A 22,801-nucleotide genomic window follows, 5' to 3' on the forward strand; every position below is an offset into this window, starting at 1 on the left:
TAAGTGTTGCCTTTGTTCTACCTTAGCATAGTATTTTAGTGAGAAGTTAGAAGAGGCTGTCCTGGGGGCTGCTATTCAGAAAACTTCCCTTTAAATAGATTATAAATTAAGTGGTCCTTTGATGTGCTCACTGCCTTGTTGTGTCCGCTTTCAGGCCATGCACAGATCGTCTATCTCCTTTTAGAAAGAAATAAGTCTGGAACCATCCCATCCGACAGCCAAGGAGCAACACCCTTGCACTATGCAGCTCAGAGTAACTTTGCTGTAAGTAAAACATGACAGTTCTCTTTTTTTCTTGGTTAAATTGTTATTTTGACATAGTTATAAATTCATATGCAGTCGCAAGAAATAAAAGAGCAAGATCCCATGTTCCCGTCACCCGGTTTACCCCAATGAGAACATCTTGCAAAAGTATGAAACAATATCATAAACAGGAAATTGGCATTCCTACAATCCACTGATCTTATCCAAATTTCAGTTTTACACGTACTCATTTCTGCGTTTGTGTCGCAATTATATTTTAACAGTTGCTCATACTGTTAACTCTGGCCGTGATGCGAGGGATAGTCTTCGTCTTTGTAAAGTTGTTAGTCATGGGAAATTTTAAGACCATTTTTACATTAACTGTTCAGTGTAACATTTTGTTCTGTGTAAGTACATTTCCTCTTCTGGTTAATTTTATGGCACTAAGGTTTTATATGCACTGCGTTCAGCCATTGTAATTGTCCTGAAAGCAATATGCAAAGGCTTAGAATGGGTCCAACCTTGCCTGGGACCCTGACTCCACTCTCTGCTGGCTGGATGACCTGGCACAAGGTTCTTTAGCTCTTGAGTCTTAGTTTCTTCATATGTAAAATGAGGATAATTATACCTTTTCCTTCAGGATTGTTGTAAGAATTAGAGAAAATTTGTGACCAGTGCCTAGTGTAGTTCTTGGTACAGAGCAGGTACGCAAGAAATGCCACGCATTCTTACTATTGCTAATGCTAATAATTTTAGGAATTATACAGCTGAGAAAACAAAAATATGAATTATTATTTCCAAAGATATTGAATATTATGGCTAATTTTTCCCTTAGCACCCTTTGTGGTTTGCAGAGCATTTTCTCATCCATTGTGTCACTCAGTCTAGATGGTAACGGCTAGGCTGCTTCAGCTCTCTGAGGAAGCGGCCACCAAGAACTAGAGACTCATCCAAAGAGGCACACGTCAAAGCAGTCAGAGTTGATTTTACTGCCTTCTACATGGGTGTGTGTAGTAAAAATCTTGGTTTCATTAAATTATAAGAATGCTATCATCAGCAGAGCGTAATTCCATCTTCCTGACCTCCCCAATGCATCACTGAATACATTGAAGCAATCTGAGAAGATTGCTAAAATATCTTATTTTCCCACCTTTCTTTCTCTCTAGTACCCAGAGCAACTATAACTATGGTCCTTCCTTCTTGGCATTTCTAAAACTTTATCACCTAGACTTTTGGTAAGCCATTCTCTTCTACAATCTCCCATCGTTCTATTATCTCAGACCCGTTCTTGCTCCAGATAGATAAGAAATTCACTGGCCCAGCCTAATCAACCTGTGGAAATCAGAATTCAATTCATACTTCAATACAAGCCTGTGAGAGGACATGGTATCCCTAATCTACAGAGGAAGAAACCAAGGTTTCAAGAGATTAAATGACTTGCCCAAGATCTTGAACTCAAGTCTTAGACTCCAAATTTAACACGTGCACAGATACTAACAATTAAGTGACTAAGGCTATTGGGAGTAAGAAGGAATGGCAGAACATTATGGATGCTTATTCAAAGAAATACTTGCTCTGGATAATCTGCCGATTACAGAGATGATTTTTCAATAGTTCTGCAAATCTTCTAAGCTCAGTTTCAAGCCCCTTGATCTTCTTGGACTCTGTTCACTCACAAGAGGCTGTAATTCCCTGTTTAGAAAATAGCAACAACAAGACCCACAAAACCTCTGCAAACATTCATCATTAAGAAAACATACCCAACAAAGAAATGTTTGCAAATTAGTAAAAAGAAAACAAACCAAAACATTACCAACATTTTTTAATATAAACTGTTATTTATTAAATTATGATAACGTTTCTATCATAATCAACAAGTACAATGTAGTGGATACTATTAGTTATCAACTTTTAAAATCCATTTGCTTATTCCAATCTAGCATGTACTAGGCATACACCCTAGATCCCAGGAACACGACCCTATAATGCCTCAGCAGCTCAACAATGACTTTTAAGACTAGGAAGCAATGTGTGCAGTGGAAAAAGTGCTATGGTTGAGCTCTGGGTTCTACTCCTATATCTGCCACCAATGTTTGTATGACCTTGAACCTAAATTTCTTCATCTGGAAAATGAAGGGTTGCGTTAGGTGAGTCCTCGAATTTCTTCTTGCTTTAGAGTATTGAGCATCAACACTTTATACATTTTTGGCCAGCTCACAGCCTCCAGAATTTTTCTTTTTCTGAAACTGTTTTACTTCCATTCAAGTAGAAGTTACCATGATCTCCCTAAAAGTTTGTAAGCATCTGAGGCTCAAAGAAGGAAACAATTTAAAATGCTGTGAAGGGGCGCCTGGGTGGCTCAGTCGGTTAAGCGGCTGCCTTCGGCTCAGGTCATGATCCCAGGGTCCTGGGATCGAGTCCCACATCGGGCTCCTTCCTCAACGGGGAGCCTGCTTCTCCCTCTCCCTCTGCCTGCCACTCCACCTGCTTGTGCTCTCCCTCTCTCTATCTCTGTCAAATAAATAAAATCTTTAATAAATAAATAAATAAATAAAAAATAAATAAAATGCTGTGAATATTAGCTCCCGTTAAAATTGTTAGGCACTGTTATCAACAATAGCCAAATTATGGAAAGAGCCCAAGTGTCTATCGACTGATGAATGGATAAAGAAGATGTGGCATATATGTGACGGAATATTACTCAGCCATAAAAAAGAATGATATCTTGCCACTTGCAACGACATGGATGGAGCTAGAGAGTATAATGCTAAGTGAAATAAGTCAGTCGGAGAAAGACAAATACCGTATGATTTCGCTCATATGTAGAATTTAAGAAACAAAACAGATGAACATGGGGGGAAAAAGAGAGAGAGGCAAACCATAAAACAGACTCTTAACATAGAGAATAAACTGAGGGGTACCAGAGGAGAGGTGGGGGGAAGGATGGACTAAATGAGTGATGGGCATTAAGGAGGGCACTTGTTATGATGAGCACCAGGTGTTGCATATAAATGATGAATCACTAAAGTCTACTGAAACTAATATTATACTCTACGTTAAGTAACTGGAATGTAAATAAAAACTTGAAACTAAAAAAAAATAATAAAATAAAAAAATAAAATTGTCAGGCACTATTAGAATTATTGTGGGGTCCTAATTTTTGTGTGAATTCATAGAGGAAGGACCTTGCATATAGGAATTGCTAAATAAATATTTGTTTAAATGAATTGAACTCTGTATTTCTCAGTAGCCACACATCATTATTAACAATAATGCAATAAATGCATTAAATAAATAATTAAATTTATAATAATGTAATAAATGCATTAAATATTTTTTAAATAATAGTAACAAAACCACAACAAGAGAATGTATTAACCTCTTCTATAGGTATGGCTGAGTATTCAGGTCCCTGCATGTAAAATGTCCAAGAAAACCTAAATTTTAATGTTGCTCATGACACCGAATACTTGTTAGTTTTTTAACTGTCCCTTCATCTATCAAAGAGTGACCTATACAATTTTAAAACTTGGTTGAGGATGATCATTCTCAATTATGAGGATGTTGAATGAGGGAGTTAGGTTATGTGTTTGAAGTGCATGGAAACTAAAACTAATATATAAAGAAAGAGGATTGTTACTTTCAGTGGAAATTGTAGTTTCGTTAGTCATAAAAAGATAATTTCATTTGATTCAAAATCAGGGGAAAAATACTTTGTGTCTTAGCGGAAGTCACATATAACACTGGCTTTATTACCATAGAAAACGCTACCCTCTTGTCTCAATTTTTTTTTAATGAAGTTTTCTTACAGGAAACAGTTAAAGTATTTTTAAAACATCCTTCAGTGAAAGATGATTCAGACCTCGAAGGAAGAACATCCTTTATGTGGGCTGCTGGAAAAGGCAGTGATGATGTCCTTAGGACTATGCTCAGTTTAAAATCTGACATTGATATTAACATGGCAGACAAGTATGGAGGTACAGGTAAGAAGTGGCAGACGTGCTGGGTTTGCTTTCTTTCGGGTTCCAAAGTGTATGGGTGCCCTCAAACTTGTACAGTAGTGCCTGAAATCATTGTTCCTAATCTAATATTGTTTAACTTTCATTTGTACTTTTTAAGGTTAGGCTCCCAAGATATCACTCCAAAGTCTTTATTTCCTCCAGGTTTGATGGCTAAAATTAGTCTGTGTTTCCACCAGGTGAATGGGGGCATTTGGTTTAAAACTCTGGTTGCTCCTGGTTGTTATACGCAACTGATGAATCGCTAAACTCTACCTTTGAAAATAATAATATGCTATATGCTAATTAATTGATTTTATTTTATTTTTTTTAAAGATTTTTATTTATTTATTTGAGACAGAGAGAATGAGAGACAGAGAGCATGAGAGGGAGGAGGGTCAGAGGGAGAAGCAGACTCCCTGCTGAGCAGGGAGCCCGATGCGGGACTCGATCCCGGGACTCCAGGATCATGACCTGAGCCGAAGGCAGTCGCTTAACCAACTGAGCCACCCAGGCGCCCTAATTAATTGATTTTAAATAAAAATTTAAAATTAAAAACAAAAAACCAACTCTGGTTGCTCCTGGGGCGCCTGGGTGGCTCAGTCACTTAAGCATCTGACTCTTGATTTCTGCGCAGGTTATGATCTCAGGGTCCTGGGATCAAGCCCTGCATCAGGCTTCCCATGGGGATTCTTTCTCTCCTCCTCCCTCCACTTGCTCTCTCTCTTTCAAATAAATAAATAAATCTTTAAAAAAAATAAAATTTAAAAAAATAAAACTCTGGTTACTCCTTAGACATGATTATAGGAACTCTTCTTATTTATCTTTGTGTAAAAAAAAATAAATAAACCTGTACTTAAAACTATGTATATTTAGTAGTTATCAATTTTATTTTCAAAAATTTAGAATTAGGGGCGCCTGGGTGGCTCAGTCATTAAGAGTCTGCCTTCAGCTCAGGTTATGACCCCAGCGTCCTGGGATCAAGCCCCTCATCGGGCTCCCTGTTCGGCGGGAAGCCTGCTTCTCCCTCTCCCACTCCCCCTGCTTGTGTTCCCTCTCTCGCTGTGTCTCTCTCTGTCAAATAAAAAAAAAAAAAAAAGATTAAAAAAAAAAGAAAACAAAAAACAAAAATTTAGAATTATATTTTAAGGAATGCACATATCTAAGTATGTTCTCACCAGTCTTCTTTAATGTGCTCTTTTCTCAGATTTGAAGAGCATTCCCTCCTCCCAAATCTCCCATTTTAGAGATAAGCTCCCTTCGAGAACGAAGCTTCAGAGCTTCATGTTAGATTTGGATCAAAAGCTCTCAGTAGATGCTTCTTTCAATCTCTTTTTCTAGTAAGAGAGCACTTTGTGCATTGGTTAATAAGAGAGGTATGAATTTTTTAGCATTCACTGTCAACTTGGAAGTCTCTACGTCGTGTACTATATCCTAATTGCAAGTCCAAAAAAGAAAGAAGATCACACAATAGCACAACAACACAGAACAGAATAAAAACTCAGCTGCAGGCTTAGAGCTATTTACACCTATCTGTTGTCCCGGATGAGATCTTTCTCGGCCGCCAAATCTACCGGTGCAACACTTGGTGGGGAGCAGGATTATTCCTAATAATCTCCCTCCCTATACCTAAGCCATCACCCTTCTAAATTATTTTTTAAAGAGTTTTTGGGTAATATCAATTTTAATAAAAGCTTTAACCATCAAAAGTATTTCTTTATCAAAGCTTCACAGTGGACCTTAAAATTCTTAAAGAAGGGTATAGTACAGACATGTAGGACCCTGAGTTTATAAATGGTCTGAACATTTCATTTTTTGTCAGACTTCCATTAATATGCAGCCTTTCACTTTCTCACTAGCTTTGCTTTTAGTTTAACTTTCTCATGTATTTTAATAAAGTATGGGGAAGGATACTTCCATCCTTTTGACCAAAGGGGTCTTTCTGATGTGCACCATGGTTGGAGTTCAGACATAAATTCTTCTCAGATTTATTAATTCCCTGGCTGTTTCTCCTAAGGGTATTTTATTATATGTCAGACATGCCTTCCTGACATTTCTCTTCTTTGAAAGTGAGTTTCTCTCCATCATACCTCTACAGGGTTGTTTTTCCTTCCCATGAAAAAAAGAGTTCTCATCAACAGCAACGTACAGACATTATTTGGATCTTGATTCAAATAAACTATAAAAAAATTATAAAACTGTCAGGACAGTATGGACACTTTCTGGATATTTGATATTACAGAATTTGTGTGCATGTTTTTTAGGTATGATAATGAGATTAGCCTGTCTTTGCAATGCCAGGGCCAGGGCTCTGTGGACTCCCATTTCCCCTTTGCCAGCAGGTGCCATGTTAGAATCCTCCCATAGGGGCAGTAGCGGGAGACTGGAAAGCTGGGAGAACCGGACCACACCTTTCTGTTTCCTTACTACTCTCGTTTTGGTTTCCTGTTCCTGTCAGCATCACCCTAGGAGGTCTTCTTCAACGAAACAGCAGTGATAGTTTGTTCCAGTGGCGACAGTTAATTTCACTTGGCAGTTTCTCCAGCGCTCACAGTACCAGCCCCAGAGCACCCTCCTCGGAGGCACCAGCACCAGCCAAGCAGAGCTCCTGCTCAGATGTCTGAGTTTCCACCCCACAGGGCTCCTCTTCTAGGCTTTTAAGTTTTAATAATTCCATCTTCTTCTTTTCGTTCCCTCGGCCCTAGAATTGCTGGTTGTCTTCTGCATGTACCACCTCTGTGATCCCTTAGTGTTCCTTTTTTTGCTTTTTCCTTCTTCAATCCATAGCTAACAATTCCTTATTTTGAACTCTGTCTGTTAAAGTATCTGGCATGGTTTCTGTCTCCTAGACACTGACTGATGCAGTGGTTGTGTAAAAAAACAAAAACAAAAAAAACCCCACATCATTGTATTTTAGATAGACTTACTAAAATATTTACAAAGGAAAGGATGTGACTCTAGAATTTTATTCAAATCAATTAGAAGTGGGGACAATGGCTGGCAGTTAGATGAAACAAAACCAGGCATCTGCTGATCGTCCTTGAAGCTAGGGAATGGCTATATTGAGTTCTCTAGATTATTGTCTTTTCTTTTGAATATGTTTGAAATTTTCCATGACAGAAAGTTAAATAAAAAATTAGGGCTCCTGTGTAAATTTGTGATACCTTCTCAAAGAGAGCAACAGTATTTAAATCTAAGGTTATTTTAAAGTAATGTAAAGGCTAATAGACAGAAATGGGGAATTTCAATTAATAAGAAAATGAATTCTATCATTTGTTTAATTGGGATTTTGTGGTGGGGTGTTTTTTTTTTTTTGACATTGACATCTGAACAGTATTTATTGCATACTGATGCAGCATCACAGAATTGTAGAATTTTAAAATTAGAAAATACGTTAAAATTAAATCTAGTCCAGGGTTTTCCAAACCATATTCTTCAGAACAACAGGTTTCTTTTTTTTTTTAATTTTTTTTTTTAAGATTTTATTTATTTATTTGACAGAGAGAGACATAGTGAGAGAGAGAGCACAAGCAGGGGGAGTGGGAGAGGGAGAAGCAGGCTTCCCGCCGAGCAGGGAGCCCGATGTGGGACTCGATCCCAGGACCCTGGGACGATGACCTGAGCCGAAGGCAGACGCTCAACAACTGAGCCACCCAGGCGCCCCAAGAACAACGGGTTTCTATAGAGTGCTGAAGTGTTGCCGAGGGGGGCAGGTACTTAAGGGGGTAACCCTCCACCCCTGCTTTAGTCAGAACCACTCAACTCTTACCAGTTTTATATGATGAGTGTTTTATAAAGCTTCATTTGGGGGCAGATGTATTCTTATCCTCTTAAAATGTGAAAGTCACCAAACTCTCATAGATGTAGCACACTTGATCTGCCTTACAGGATTCTCACCAGTGGTCTGTCAACCTCCCATTATGCAGCTCCAATATGGAGAACCCACTAATTCCATCTTAAACTAACTATCAGAATATTCTTCCTTACACTGAGCCCAGATTTGTCAAAGTGAATGTTCTGCTCTGTGCTGTCTTCCACATGGCAGCCCCTAAGATACTTGAAGTCTCTCACACTCTTCTGAATCTTGTCTGGGCCAAACTAACATTCAGCCACGTAGATCAGGGTCCTCCAACTCAAGTGCATGTAAGAATTGTGACGGTGTTTGTTTAAATACAGATTCCCAGACTATACAGACAGAAATCTGTTTCAGATCCTGTAAGTCCTATTGACTCCACCTCTAAAATATATCCTAAATCTTTCTGCTTCTCTCCGTCTCCACTCCCGCCAGCCTAGTTCAAGCCACCAGCATTTTTTTTTTTAAAGATTTTATTTATTTATTTGAGAGAGAGAATGAGACAGAGAGAGAGAGCATGAGAGGGGGGGAGGATCAGAGGGAGAAGCAGACTCCCTGCCGAGCAGGGAGTCCGATGTGGGACTCGATCCCGGGACTCCAGGATCATGACCTGAGCCAAAGGCAGTCGCTTAACCAACTGAGCCACCCAGGCGCCCTGCCACCAGCATTTTTTACTGAGTCTCCTGCAATAGTGTTAGCTGGTTCTCACCTACTACAGTACATATATTCTCTTCAGAGCAGCTAGAGTGATCTCATTAAGGCACAAGTCAAATAGTCTCACTCATCTATGTGAAGTCTTCAGGCCCTTCATCACTGGGACCTGTGTGGCCACTTAGGATCTGGCCTTCTCTACCTTTCTGCCTTACTTCATTGTGCTGCAGCTTCCTTGCCTTCCTTAAGCACATAAACTCATTCCTGCCCTTGGACTAACTGTTCTCTTTGCTCGAACTACTCCCTCTCGAGATCTCTACATTGCTGTCTCTTTATGACCCAGGTCTCAACTTCAGTGTCAGCTCCTTAGCAAGGCTTTTTGTCACCACCAATTAAAGTGGTCTCCCAGTCACTCTGCATATCAAGATACCTTTTATTACTCCAATCATACCATCCACCACCATCTAATACTTTGTTTATCTGTTCAGTTTTTATTTTGCTTCCCCTACTAGAACGTAACCTTATCTATTTTGTTCTCTGCTGAATTCCCACCATCACATTCATACCCAGCCCATAGAAGGTTCTCAACAAATGCCCAGGAATCTGCACTTTTATAGGCATCCTGGGTTTGGTCCATGGATCACACTTTATTGAAAGAAACATTGTTCTAGGGCGCCTGGATTGCTCAGTTGGTTAAGTGACTGTCTTCGGCTCAGGTCATGATCCCAGGGTCCCAGGATCGAGTCCCGCATAAGGCTCCCTGCTCAGCAGGGAGTCTGCTTCTTCCTCTGACCCTCCCCCTCTTGTGCTCTCTCTCTCATATAAATAAATAAAATCTTAAAAAAAAAGAAATATTGTTCTAGGCATTATAGGGCCATGATACTTAGAAAGAACTGGCCCAGGCCTCTAGACAGTTCTGCTGGCAAACTCAGAATTTGAAGAGTGATGTATTTAAATAGAATTTAAAAAGTAATCCAAAGAGTACTGGCGTAAGTCAAGCACTAGAGGGGAGTAACACAGGCAGAGGTCAGCACAACCTGAAACCCACAGAGAGTCAAAATTCCTCTTTCAAACCCCATATGAAGGCACCAGAGAGGGGACCACATTCCTTCTCAGGTTTTTTCTCCAATGTTGAAACAAATTGCTGTTTCTTAAATTGGGCCCAGAGGAAATCAGTGGCTTGCATTTGAAGCCATGTTGTATGAAAAATGCACTCGAGGCAGTGGGCTGTGCATCCCCTCAGTACCACATGGGTGCGCAGACCGCCGGCAGGAATAGCGCGGCTCGGCAGCTGAAGGACCAGTGGATTGACACTTCCCATCACACCAACCCTCGGGCATATGCTTATCGAGTGGGGTGGTGGGCAGAATTGCCTGCGTCATTTAAATCATTGCTCTTTGTCGTTTTTTGGAAAGCATTTCAGACCATCAGGATGGAAAGGAAGAAACAGTGAGACAAGAAAGGTAGAAGGACAGGGGGAAAGTGTGAGTAGTACCTGTGACTAAAAAGGAAGACTGAAATCTATAGAAGTGAACAATAGAGAATCCTTAAGATTAAATTGCATTTAGGGGCACCCAGGTGGCTCAGTTGGTTGAGTGTCTGCCTTCGGCTCAGGTCATGATTTCAGGGTCCTAGGATCAAGCCCCACATCGGGCTCCCTGCTCAGCGGGGAGCCTGCTTCTCCCTCTTCCTCTGCTACCCCCCATCCCCGCCCGTGTGTGCACTCTCTCTCTCAAATAAATAAATAAAATCTTTAAAAAAAAAGATTAAATTGCATTTAGCAAAAATGATGAGGACATCAGAAGAGGAAAAGATGCACAGTTAGAATAAGGAAAAGGTGAAGTTGTTATCAAAGAGTTCTTTGCTTTCTTTCACTCCCTTTTCAAAAAGCCTTACATGCCGCTGCCCTTTCTGGCCATGTCAGCACCGTGAAGCTACTGTTGGAAAATAACGCTCAAGTAGATGCCACCGATGTCATGAAGCATACTCCACTTTTCCGAGCCTGTGAGATGGGACACAAAGATGTGATTCAGACACTTATTAAAGGTTGGTTATTAAGAGTGCTCCTACCAAGTCACTCTCAAAAGGTAGGAATTCTTGCAGGCACTGTTTGAAACACAGCTTACATAGCAGAGGGCCACCTGGGTGGAAGGATGGAGGGAAGAGCGCCGTGTGCGTGCACACACACACGCACACACGCACGCACACGCACGCACATACACACGCGCGCGCGCACACGCAGGCGCACCAGGAAACCTGAGGTCCAGTCCTAGCTCCGCCTGTTGGCAGTTGTGTGGTTTTGGAAAAGCCACTTCACCTGCCCGATCCTCAGTTTCACTTCGTATAAAAGAAAGATGACTCGTGCCCTGACCAACTTACAGGCTTATTGTAAAAATCTGAAGTAGATAATGTACGTGGCAACATTTTGCTGAGAGTAAAGCATTTAAGGGACTGTTGCTATATTTTTCAGACTTCCTTTTGAGCAAGCTCTCTATATTGGACATTTTCATTATATTTTTGTTTTTTCAGGTGGAGCGAGGGTAGATTTAGTCGATCAAGACGGACACTCTCTTCTACACTGGGCAGCACTGGGAGGAAATGCTGATGTTTGCCAGATATTGATAGAAAATAAGATCAATCCAAACGTGCAAGATTACGCAGGACGAACCCCTTTGCAGTGTGCTGCTTACGGCGGCTACATCAACTGCATGGCAGTGCTCATGGAAAATAATGCAGACCCTAACATTCAAGACAAAGAGGTAGAAAATCTACATATTTTCTATATTGTTTGCTCCCAGTTGTTTAGAGTATTTCTTCTTCATTATCTAAAATAAAGTAAAACATTTTACCAAATAAAGAGGTCACTTACAAATTTATCTGTTAATTAAAAATGAGTTTTATTTTTCCCTGTTTTCCTTCTAATTCTTGTCTATATATCCATATATGCCATAACAAAGTCATAATACAGAATGGGAATAGTTTTATAACTTTCATAAGATACATATGCATGGCATGTGTGTACGTATGTGTATACATATAGATATATATTTCACAATGCACGTTTTGTTCACTTAAAATCATCACCATGATTTTCTCATTTGGTGTATAATCTTCTGCATAATCATAGATGCTGAGTATTCCAAAGTTCTAGGAGCTTTATGTTTAATAACTCATTCAGTTCTCACAGCAACTCTGTAAAGGAATTGCTATTATTATTCCCATTTACAGGTGAGAAAATTGAAGCTCATGGAGCTTACCCAAATACCCTAAGGTGACAACAGAGGCAGGGTTGTTGTGGGAAGTCAGGGTCCAAACTATGCCTGTAACCCCAATTTTAGAATCAAGTAACTTCCTATGGCTGGGTACTTTTTCATTATTATTGATCATGTTTCATTGATCATTGCTGTGCATTTAACTTTTTTTATTGTTTCCTTAGAATCATTTCCCCTAAGTGAGATTATTTATTATTGGTATATGAATGTGATTGAACTCTGATATATACTATTGAACTGATTTTTTTTTAAAGATTTTATTTATTTATTTATTTATTTGAGAGAGAGAGCGTGCACCTGAGCAGGGGGAGGGGCAGAGGGAGAGGGAGAAAGAGAATCCCAAGCAGACTCCCCACTGAGAATGGAGCCTGACTCAGGACTCCATCTCACGACCCTGAGATCATGACCTGAGCTGAAATCAGGAGTCGGTTGCTCAACCAACTGAGCCACCTAGGCGCCCCTGTTGAATGGATTTCTAAACCATGTGGGTTAATTTCCACTTTCCCAGCTATGTAGTATTGTATTGACTTCTCTCAGTCTAGCCAGTATTGATTTTTTTGGTACTTCAATTACATTAAGTCTTCAAAAATACTAGCATATTATGTTTTCCAAGCCAGAAAATATATTTTCTATTAATTCATTCAGTAAATATTTATCAAGGTTGTTCCTATCTGTAAAAGTAACATAATGAAAAATATGTGAAATATGGTCCTTGTATCTATGTGATTAGAAATTAATCTTTTGTAATCTGTAGTACCTTTTACATTGTCTTTACAAGTTGCCGGTTTCTTACAGAAGTAGTATATACTAAGCTACTTTCCAGTTCCATTAGTTTTTACATGTACTATTTTGGATTATCTGCATAAACAGCGTATCATTTGTGAATAGTATGCCTTATTGAACTAACTGATACCTCCAATACAATGTCAAATAGAATTGGTGATAGTTGGTATCCTTAATTCATTCTGGTTTCTCAAGGGGAAAGCTTGAAATATTTCACCATTGAATATGATATTTGCTATAGGTTACCTTATATTTCTAGTTGCTAAGAATTGGGGGTTTTTTATTCACAATTAGCTGTTTAATTTTTGTCAGATACTATTTCTGTATCTTTCAAGATGATCACATGATTTTTCACCTCTTTGCTGTTAATATGGTGAATTAAAAAGAGTCAGGAAATAGCTCCTCTTATTCTCCTAAAGAATTTGTGTAACATTGGTATTACTTCTTTCTTAAATGTTCGGAAGAATTCCCCGGTGAAGTCATCTGGTCTAGTGGTATTCTTTGTGTAAAAGGTGTTAATAACTGGTTCAGTGTCATTTATAATTACAAGACCATTCAGATTTCTAATTATTTTCTGTTCAGCTTTGGTAAGTTGCATTTTCTGAGAAATTTATTTTATTTTATTAACATATCATATGTTTTTGCATAAAGTTGGTCATATAATCACTTACCTTTTTTTTTTTTTAAAGATTTTATTTATTTATTTGAGAGAGAGAGAATGAGAGAGAGCACATGAGAGGGGGGAGGGTCAGAGGGAGAAGCAGACTCCCTGCTGAGCTGGGAGCCCGATGCGGGACTCGATCTAGGGACTCCAGGATCATGACCTGAGCTGAAGGCAGTTGCTTAACCAACTGAGCCACCCAGGCGCCCTCACTTACCTTTTTTATGACTGTAGGACCTTTAGTGATTTCCTCTTATTCATTTCATATATTGGTAATGTGCTTTGTGTCTTTTCTTTTTAAAAACATTTTTCATCTTATTCGTCTTTTCAAAGGACTTACTTCTTTGTTGATTTTCTACATTTTAAGTTGTTTACTATTTCATTGGTGTTTATTATTTCCTGCCGTCTACTTTCCTCGGGTTTGATTTACTATTTTTTTTAAAGATTCTTTTGATAAAAGTTTAAATCATTGATTTATTTCAATATTCATTTCCAGTATATGTATTTAAACATGCTTCTTATTCTAAGCACTGCTTTAACTTCATCCTAAAAGTTTAGATAAGTTGTACCATCACTATAATTCAGCTCAAATATTTTCTAGTTTCTATTTTGATTTGTTATTTGACCCATAGATTATTTAGAAGTGTATTGCTTAATTTCCAGGCAGTTGGGCATTTGCTTATTATCTTTTGGTAAATGATTATATTGGTTTCCTCTTGCTGTTATAATAAATTACCACAAACTTAGTGGCTTAGAACAACACAAATTTATTATCTTACTCTTCTGGATGCTAAAAGTCCAAAATGGGTCTCACTGGGCTAAAAATCAAGGTTTTGGCAAGACCATAATCCTTTTGGAGGCTCTAGGGGAGAATCTGTTTCTTTCATTTTTCCAGCTTCTCGATGCTACCCTCATTCCTTGGCTTATGGTCCCATTCCGCCATCCTCAAAGCTAGCAGTGACTGGCTGAGTCTCTCTCACACTGCATCATTCTAACACCCGCCCTCCTGCCTCTCTCCTTCCTTCCCTCCCCATATAATCCTTATACTGGGCCTATTCAGATAATCCAGGATAATCTCCCCATTTGAAGGTCAGCTGATTAGCAACCTTAATTCCATCTACAATCTTAATTTCCCCTTTCCAATAACATAACAGGGTTACAAATTCCAGAGATTAGGACATACACATCTTTGCAAAGGCATGCATTTATTCTGTCTACCACACTGATTTGTAACTCAAACTCTACTGTGGTCTAAAAACAGAATAACAGAATTATTTTCTTTTATTTCAGAATCATTTTAATTCTTCAAAGTCCTTTGAGGCTTTCTTTGTGGCCCAGCATATGATTGATTTTGGTAAATGTTCTATGTACACTTGAAAAGAATACTGGTTGTATCATAGTTGGATGCAATGTCTTCTATGTATCACTTAGGTCAAAGTTTTTTACTGTATTGTTCAGGTTTTCTATATCTTTACTGTCCTTTCATTGATTTGTTCTATGAACTATTATAAAAGGTGGGTTGAAAATCTCTCACTGATTATGGATTTGACCATATCCCCTTTTAATTTTGTCATTTTTTGTTCTGTATATTTAAAAGCTTTGTTATTAGATGCATACAGATTTAGGATTGTGGTATCTTCCTCTTTGACGCCTTTAAAACTATGAAATATCCCTCTTGTATATCTAACAATGCTTCATGCCTTTTTTATCTTTCATGATACTGAATTTTTTTGAGAATATCAGCCATTTATTTTGTAGAATCTCACTCATTTTGAGTTTGCCTTATGATTCCTCATAATTAGACTTAAGTTTTACTTTTTTGGTTGGAGCATTATACAAGTGATATTGAATCCTTCTCAGGATATCACCTCTGGAAACACATGGTGCCTCTTAACATGGTATTAATTTTGATCACTTAGTTAAGATATCATCCATTTTCTCCACTGTGTATTTGAGTGGAGAAATATTTTCCCTTTTTATAATGAAGCAATTTGGGAGCATCGTTTGTATTTTTGAGTTAGCATCAATAACTATGTGTCCAAAAATACCTATTCCAGATATACCTGATTTTTGTTTGTGCTTATAGGGAAGAACAGCTTTGCACTGGTCCTGTAACAATGGATACCTTGATGCCATTAAATTACTACTAGACTTTGCTGCTTTCCCTAATCAGATGGAAAACAATGAAGAAAGGTAAGCTGTTGGTAAGAAGAATGTATTGTTGTTCAACTCACTGCCTTTCTGCTCTATTAAAAAACCTCAAGTTGAGATACTAGTTCAGAAGTACTAAGTATACTCATAAGGAAATGCTACACTAAGAAATCCTGAACGAGGGGCGCCTGGGTGGCTCAGTCGTTAAGCGTCTACCTTCGGCTCAGGTCATGATCCTGGGGTCCTGGGATCGAGCCCCGCATCGGGCTCCCTGCTCGGCGGGAAGCCTGCTTCTCCCTCTCCCACTCCCCCTGCTTGTGTTCCCTCTCTCGCTGTGTCTCTCTCTATCAAATAAATAAATAAAATCTTTAAAAAAAAAAAAAAAAGAAATCCTGAACGAGAAGAAAAGAGCAAAAGTTCCCTGTAGTGTTGATTTAGAATCATGGGATTTTAAAATCACTCAGAACTTTAGATTTACCTCTGGCAAGCTCACAAACTACAGATGAGGAAAGACATTCTTGTGGCTTGTGGCTGGCGTAACGTCAGGGGAGTCCTGACGGACCAGGCCTAGGAACGGGTCATATGTTGAAGACATTTCTCTTGATGAACAGGATAGTGGACCAAGGTGCCACCATGTGGCATGAAGAAATAAGGAGAAGGTGAGGTGACTGAATAACCCAGGATTCACAGAGCTAGGCTGGAGTTATGCCCAAGGGCCCAGGCCCCATATAAAGGACCAGACACAGTGTGAAGTCTCAGCAGGAGAGATTCTTGGCGGTCTTGGATCTAAGAAGATTCTGATCACCTGTAGGTGACAACCAAGTTTGTGATGAGATTTCCACACCTGAGCTCCACCCAGCCAGGTCTGTGCCTTGGTTGTCGTCATTCATGAATGCTGGAACTGCAGTGGCTCCCGCTCTGACACCATGTCCCGTCCCCCTCTCCCCCCCCCCCCGTAGCTACCACCAGTTCTTTCAGGAGATGGGAGACCTTGTGGAGAAGGAGGGACTCTCTCTAGGCCACCTGCCTCAGGAAACCCACTCCTCCTTTCTGGGCTGAACCCCTTCATCTCTCCCACTTCTTTCAGAACCTCTCCCCATTAATGATGGCCTCCACCTGTTATTTTCTGAGGTCTGAGGTTTGTCTTCTCTGCCTGTAAAGCCCTCCTTCTCTCGGATTGTCTGCACTGCCCCATTTCCTCTTGCTCGTGGGTTGTGCTTTCACAGTCTGGCTTCCATCCTCCCACGGACACTGAAACCGTGCTGAGTGGTCACTGACAGACTCACTGATAAATCCTCCGTCGGCCCCTCTGTCTCCTCTCACTGGCCTGCCTGCATCACCGGGTTCTGTTGACCCCCCTTCTTTACCTGAGACTGTATCTTCTCTAAGCTTCTGTGACAGTATATTTTCCTGATTCTCTGCCAGTCACGTCTGCTCCTTCTCCATTTATTTCGGCTCCTTTTCCATTTTTTTTTTTTTTTTAAATATAAACACTCTTCAGGGACTGGGCCTTTTTCTCTCAGCCCATCTCCTTGGGCCCTCTGACCTACCACCAAGGCTTCGATAGTCACCTGGGGGCTGGTGAGTTCTAAATCTGTCCTTCAGACTCAGTGTCTCTCCTCAGTTCCCACTGTCACCTCCTCTTCGTTACCAGCACCGTCGTGTAAATCTTGCCCTCTGACACGTTCCTGGGACTGTCGGAATGCCTCCTCACTGTTTTCCTCCCTTCGAACTTCCCCTCATTCAGTTCATCTGCTTCCAAAGTAGCCTCCCTAAATCACATTTCTAACGTAATTGTTTATCCTGTCCTTCCTCCGCTCAAATGCAGTCTCACCTAAGAAGATTGTCCTGATCCCAGAGGCATGTGTTCCAAACGATGTTCTCCCCTACACTCTGAGTTTGTATAGCATCTGGCACATTTCACTTTATATTATAATTTTATGTAATCTGTCTTCCATATTAGCAGAGAACTCCTGAAGATCATTGTCATCTCTGTGTTGTTCACAGTGCTTTTCAGGAAGTAGATGCTTAGTAAAGAACTGTTGCATTATTAAGTTGATGCTTCCAGTCTCCCAGTAGCATCCCCTGCTACATACCTGCATTAGAAACTTCTGGAATTCTTTGAGTACATACAGAATTAGATAAATCAGACTAGTATGTCTTACTTTGAGAGGGGTTCTATAAAGAACTCACTCTCTCTATTATCGTCAAATGACAACTGTAAAACCAAAAAGACTCGAAGATTTAGAGGTTTGGACATTCAAGGAAGCTGGAATGCCAAGCAGAATCCTCAGGGCTGAGGTTTTGACATTAAAGCAGATATGTGAGAGAGCAGAAGATTTCTCTCTTTGAAACACTAAAAAAATACAAAAGGGAAAGATTAAGAATCCTAAGAATTAGTGGTGATTTATTTCTATTATAAAGGATTTATGGGGCACCTGGGTGGCTCAGTCAGTTAAGCGTCTGCCTTCGGCTCAGGTCATGATCCCAGGGTCCTGGGATTGAGCCCCACATCGGGCTCCCTGCTCAGCGGGAAGCCTGCTTCTCCCTCTCCTGCTCCCCCTGCTTGTGTTCCCTCTTTTGCTGTCTCTCTCTCTGTCAAATAAATAAGTAAAATCTTTTAAAAAAAATAAAGGATTTATTCTGTAACAGTATTTACTGCCTGACTGCTGTTTTCTTAGGAAACAATAAAAAAACATTTATTTTTGTAACTCAAGTCCCATTTTTATGGTAAGACTTGAATTTTAGGCCTAAGGAAGAGTCTGAATTAAGGTGCTTCCTGCCTCCTAGAGTAAACATATGTTAATTACAGACCAAAAGACCACAGGAAAAATCCTCCTAGCTGTACTTGCCAACCCGTAGATGAAGATGGACAGTGGCAACATCCCAGTCTCCTCTGATGTTTCATCAGCAGTGCACCTTGATGTACAAATGTCAGAACCCGGTTCTGTGTGTGCTGGTATGTTGGCCTGAAGCCCTGTGCCTTCGCGGGGCCTCCTGTGCCCAGAAGGGGCCTCTCGGCTCACCTGGAGCATGGCTGCGCAGCAACGGCGCAAAGGCTGGTCCTGGCAGAGTCAGCGAGATTTTATGCCTTTTATGTTTATTGACATTCCAGTTTAGGCATTCCACTCATCCCATCAGACCAGTCCTGCTTGGCAAGTCCAATTGTGTCTTGTATCTTGCCTCTATCTGCATTGTTTCTTGACTGGTTACCATCAGTGTAGTGCTAATTTTTACTTCTCATGCATTGACACCAACCACTTGATGTGCACTGTATAGACATAATTTTTGCCAGCTACTGCTGGCTTTCAGTCAGTAACTATCTGACAGCCACACTCCGACTTTGATGGGAATATTCACAGTACTTGAATGTTTCTAAATTGAATTTGGGGTGAAGAAAGACTCAGTAAGAATAATTACAATACGGTCAGTGCCTAAACACTAAGGCATAGACTTCAGTCTTAAAATCTTTCTAGATATTTGGACTGTGTTTCCCTGAATCAAAAATTGATGGAGAATCCTAATTTGAATAAACCAATTATTTAAAAAAAGGCATTTTTGAGAAAATCGGGGAAATTTGTATTGGGAATGGGTACTAGATTTTGCTGAGGAATTCCTGTTAATTTTGCTAATACCGGGCGCCTGGGTGGCTCAGTTGGTTAAACGACTGCCTTCGGCTCAGGTCATGATCCTGGAGTCCCGGGATCGAGTCCCGCATCGGGCTCCCTGCTCGGCAGGGAGTCTGCTTCTCCCTCTGACCCTCCTCCCTCTCGTGCTCTCTGTCTCTCATTCTCTCTGTCTCAAATAAATAAATAAAAATCTTTAAAAAAAAAAAAAAAAAAAATTTTGCTAATACCATAATGACATTGTGCTTGTGTCCATATTATTTTTTGATGCATACTGAAATGCAGAGAGATTAAATGATAGAGGAATTCTAGGATTTGCTTTAAAACAGTTCAGCAAAAATAATAGGGAAGGGGTTAGAGGAAGCAAATGTGGCAGAAATGTTGCTACTTGTTAAATTTGGGTAATGAGCTTAAAAATGGTTATGCTGTTCTCTCTACTTTTGTTTATGCTTGAAGTTTCTCATAATAAAAATACAATTTTTCCATGATAAAGGTATTTAAAATATTTGAAATGCAATTTTCCATCCAGAAGCCCTGAGAGATCTAGTAAAGGCAGAGGTCGGGCCTTACTTTCATAAACCAGATTTTGATAATCCTGCTTGTATACTGTGTGAGAGACGCTCCACATTAGTAATTATAGAAAAGATGATCAAGCTTACTAAATACATATGTTATTTGCACGTTGGTTTGAGAAGCAGTTTCATTCTGTAGGAGGTTTATACTCAAGAACTGATAGATGTGCTATGGACAGATGACTGAACAGGGAGTCATACGGTCTTAGATCAGGTCTGGGTTCTGCAGGGAACTAGTTACATAACCTTCTGCAAGTTGCTTAATCTTTCTGGATCTGTTGACTCATTTATAGAAGGAAGGAGATAAACTAAATGACCTCTAAATTTCCATTTAGCTCTACTATCATGGAGTTGACTCTGATTGTTTTTTTCCATTGGGGAGAGTACATCATGAAAGGCGTTTTAGAATACATAGTGATTACACTTGATCACTGTATCCCCATATTATATACCCGAAACTAATTTAGCACTCTATGTTAATGACACTGGAATTAAAATTAAAAATAATAATAAATTTTTAAATAGAATATATAGTGAAATATTTTTAAGTTCTTCTGAATTTACGGGATGCCGTCTACTTAGAAATAATGTTTTAAAGTTTATGTAGGCACCGTTACTTTATGTCCTTCTGGTCCCTGGACAGTAGAGGCAAATCGAGATGTCCTAAAATGAGTTTCTTCATTTTAGCATTTGGGACTTCTTCCTGAATTCAGTTTCCTTCTAGAAGTGACTAACTCACCCTTTGCTTATATTGAAAAATCTCCTCCTTTTATGTCTGACTATGACTGTCAGGAGAGTTTTGAAAAGAGAAAATTTCTATCATCACCGAATGATTTTCTGTGTCTAATCATGCATCTGTATAATCATCAGTGTTTCCACCTCATAAATCAGCTGATTATTTCTTCCTAAAACCTCTGATTGCTTTGGATGAGTAACAGCCACCTAGACAGGACTCAGACCCCTGGCCACCGTTGGGCGGTCATCACTACTGGTTTGGGCCCTATGGAAATGATAGTGATGATGCGTGACCGTGGTGTCACCAGCCCTGCTGCAAGGGTGTCCTAGCATAAGAACGACAGCAGCTGACATTTACTAATTGCTTCTTTGATGCCAGGCACAGTGTTATCTTCTTTGTATTTATTATTTCCTTTCCTCCTCGTGCCAAGTCTGCAATGACGAAAGATAAATGGGTGAAGAAGTGACAGCATTACCATGATTGGAAGGTAGAATTGGGGTTTTGTTTTGTTTTGTTTTTACTTCAATTTTTGTATTTTTTGCACTGTTTGAATTCTTTAAATATGTGTCATTATTGCAAAGTAATCATTTAAGAAAAATAATATACCTGCCAAGAGAAGAATGCCGGTTAATTCTAAGGGTGGGAATACAGATGACCATTGTTACGTTCCTCTGTGTATTTATCCGGTTATTTTGTATTTCCAAAAATAGAAAAGATATATTGTAAGAAAGGAATTTGCCTAAAATTATACATCTAGAAAGTAGCCAGTTGAGATTAAAATATATAACCATCTGACAATACAACTCATCTTTTCTAAATAATATATTTGTCAAAAAGGTATGCACAGTGTACAAAATTTAAAAGGCATGAAAACTAAGTGTCCCTCCTACCCCTGCCTCTGAGACAACCAGCGTCCTCCCCACGGACGTCACTGTCACGAGTTTCTTGGTAAACTTCTAGAGATATATTTTACAAAGATAAGCATACAGGGATATGTTCTTTTTCCTACAAATGGGGCATGCCATAATACTGCTCTGGGCTTTTTTTTTAAAGAATTTTATTTTTTATTATTTTTTTGAGATTTTATTTATTTATTTGAGAGAGAGAGAATGAGAGACAGAGAGCATGAGAGGGAGGAGGGTCAGAGGGAGAAGCAGACTCCCCACTGAGCAAGGAGCCCGATGCAGGGCTCGATCCCGGGACTCCAGGATCATGACCTGAGCCGAAGGCAGTCGCCCAACCAACTGACCCACCCCAGGCGCCCCTGCTCTGGGCTTTTTTTTAAAGATTCATTTATTTTAGAGAGAGAGACCTGGGGGGAGGGGCAGAGGGAAAGAGAGTCTTTTTTTTTTTTTTTAATTAACATATAATGTATTATTTGTTTCAGGGGTACAGGTCTGTGATTCATCAGTCTTACACAATTCACAGTGCTCACCATAGTACATACCCTCCCCAATGCCCATCACCCAGCCACCCCATTCCCCCCCGCCACTCCAGCAACACTCAGTTTGTTTCCTGAGATTAAGAGTCTCTTATGGTTTGTCTCCCTCTCTGGTTTCATCTTGTTTCATTTTTTTCCTCTCTTCCCCTCTGATCCTCTGTCTTGTTTCTCAAATTCCACATATCAGTGAGATCATATACTAGTCTTTCTCTGATTGACTTATTTCGCTTAGCATAATACCCTCTAGTTCCATCCACATCATTGCAAATGGCAAGATTTCATTTTTTTGATGGCTGCATAATATTCCATTGTGTGTGTGTATGGGTGTGGGTGTGTGTGTGTGTATACATACCACATCTTCTTTATCCATTCATCTGTTGATGGACACCTAGGCTCTTTCTATAGTTTGGCTATTGTGGACATTGCTGCTATAAACATTGGGATGTATGTGCCTCTTCAGATCACTACATTTGTATCTTTGGGGTAAACACCCAGTAGTGCAATTGCTGGGTCGTAGGGTAGCTCTATTTTCAACTTTTTGAGGAACCTCCATACTGTTTTCCAGAGTGGCTGCATCAGCTTGCATTCCCACCAACAGTGTAGGAGGGTTCCCCTTTCTCCACATCCCCGCCAACATCTGTCATTTCCTGACTTGTTAATTTTAGCCATTCTGACTGGTGTGAGGTGGTATCTCATTGTGGTTTTGATTTGGATTTCCCTGATGCCGAGTGATGTTGAGCACTTTTTCATGTGTCTGTTGGCCATTTGGATGTCTTCTCTGCAGAAATGTCTGTTCATGTCTTCTGCCCATTTC

The 22,801-nt window shown here is 39.8% G+C and overlaps 1 protein-coding gene across 1 annotated transcript in view; it reads left to right on the plus strand.

Annotated features, from left to right (window-relative positions):
- The window catches only part of INVS (inversin), a 154,777-nt gene that overhangs the window by 82,186 nt on the left and 49,790 nt on the right, over positions 1-22,801 (plus strand). Inside the window, exons 7-11 of the mRNA XM_081804080.1 lie at positions 155-264; positions 4,055-4,226; positions 10,636-10,791; positions 11,275-11,504; positions 15,548-15,654. Of these exons, the coding sequence (XP_081660206.1) occupies positions 155-264; positions 4,055-4,226; positions 10,636-10,791; positions 11,275-11,504; positions 15,548-15,654 (775 nt within the window). The remainder of the gene's footprint in view (positions 1-154; positions 265-4,054; positions 4,227-10,635; positions 10,792-11,274; positions 11,505-15,547; positions 15,655-22,801) is intronic.

Source organism: Leptonychotes weddellii, chromosome 14, assembly GCF_054177405.1.
Source record: "Leptonychotes weddellii isolate Sample4059 chromosome 14, ASM5417740v2, whole genome shotgun sequence".
In the NCBI taxonomy this organism is placed as follows: domain Eukaryota; kingdom Metazoa; phylum Chordata; class Mammalia; order Carnivora; family Phocidae; genus Leptonychotes; species Leptonychotes weddellii.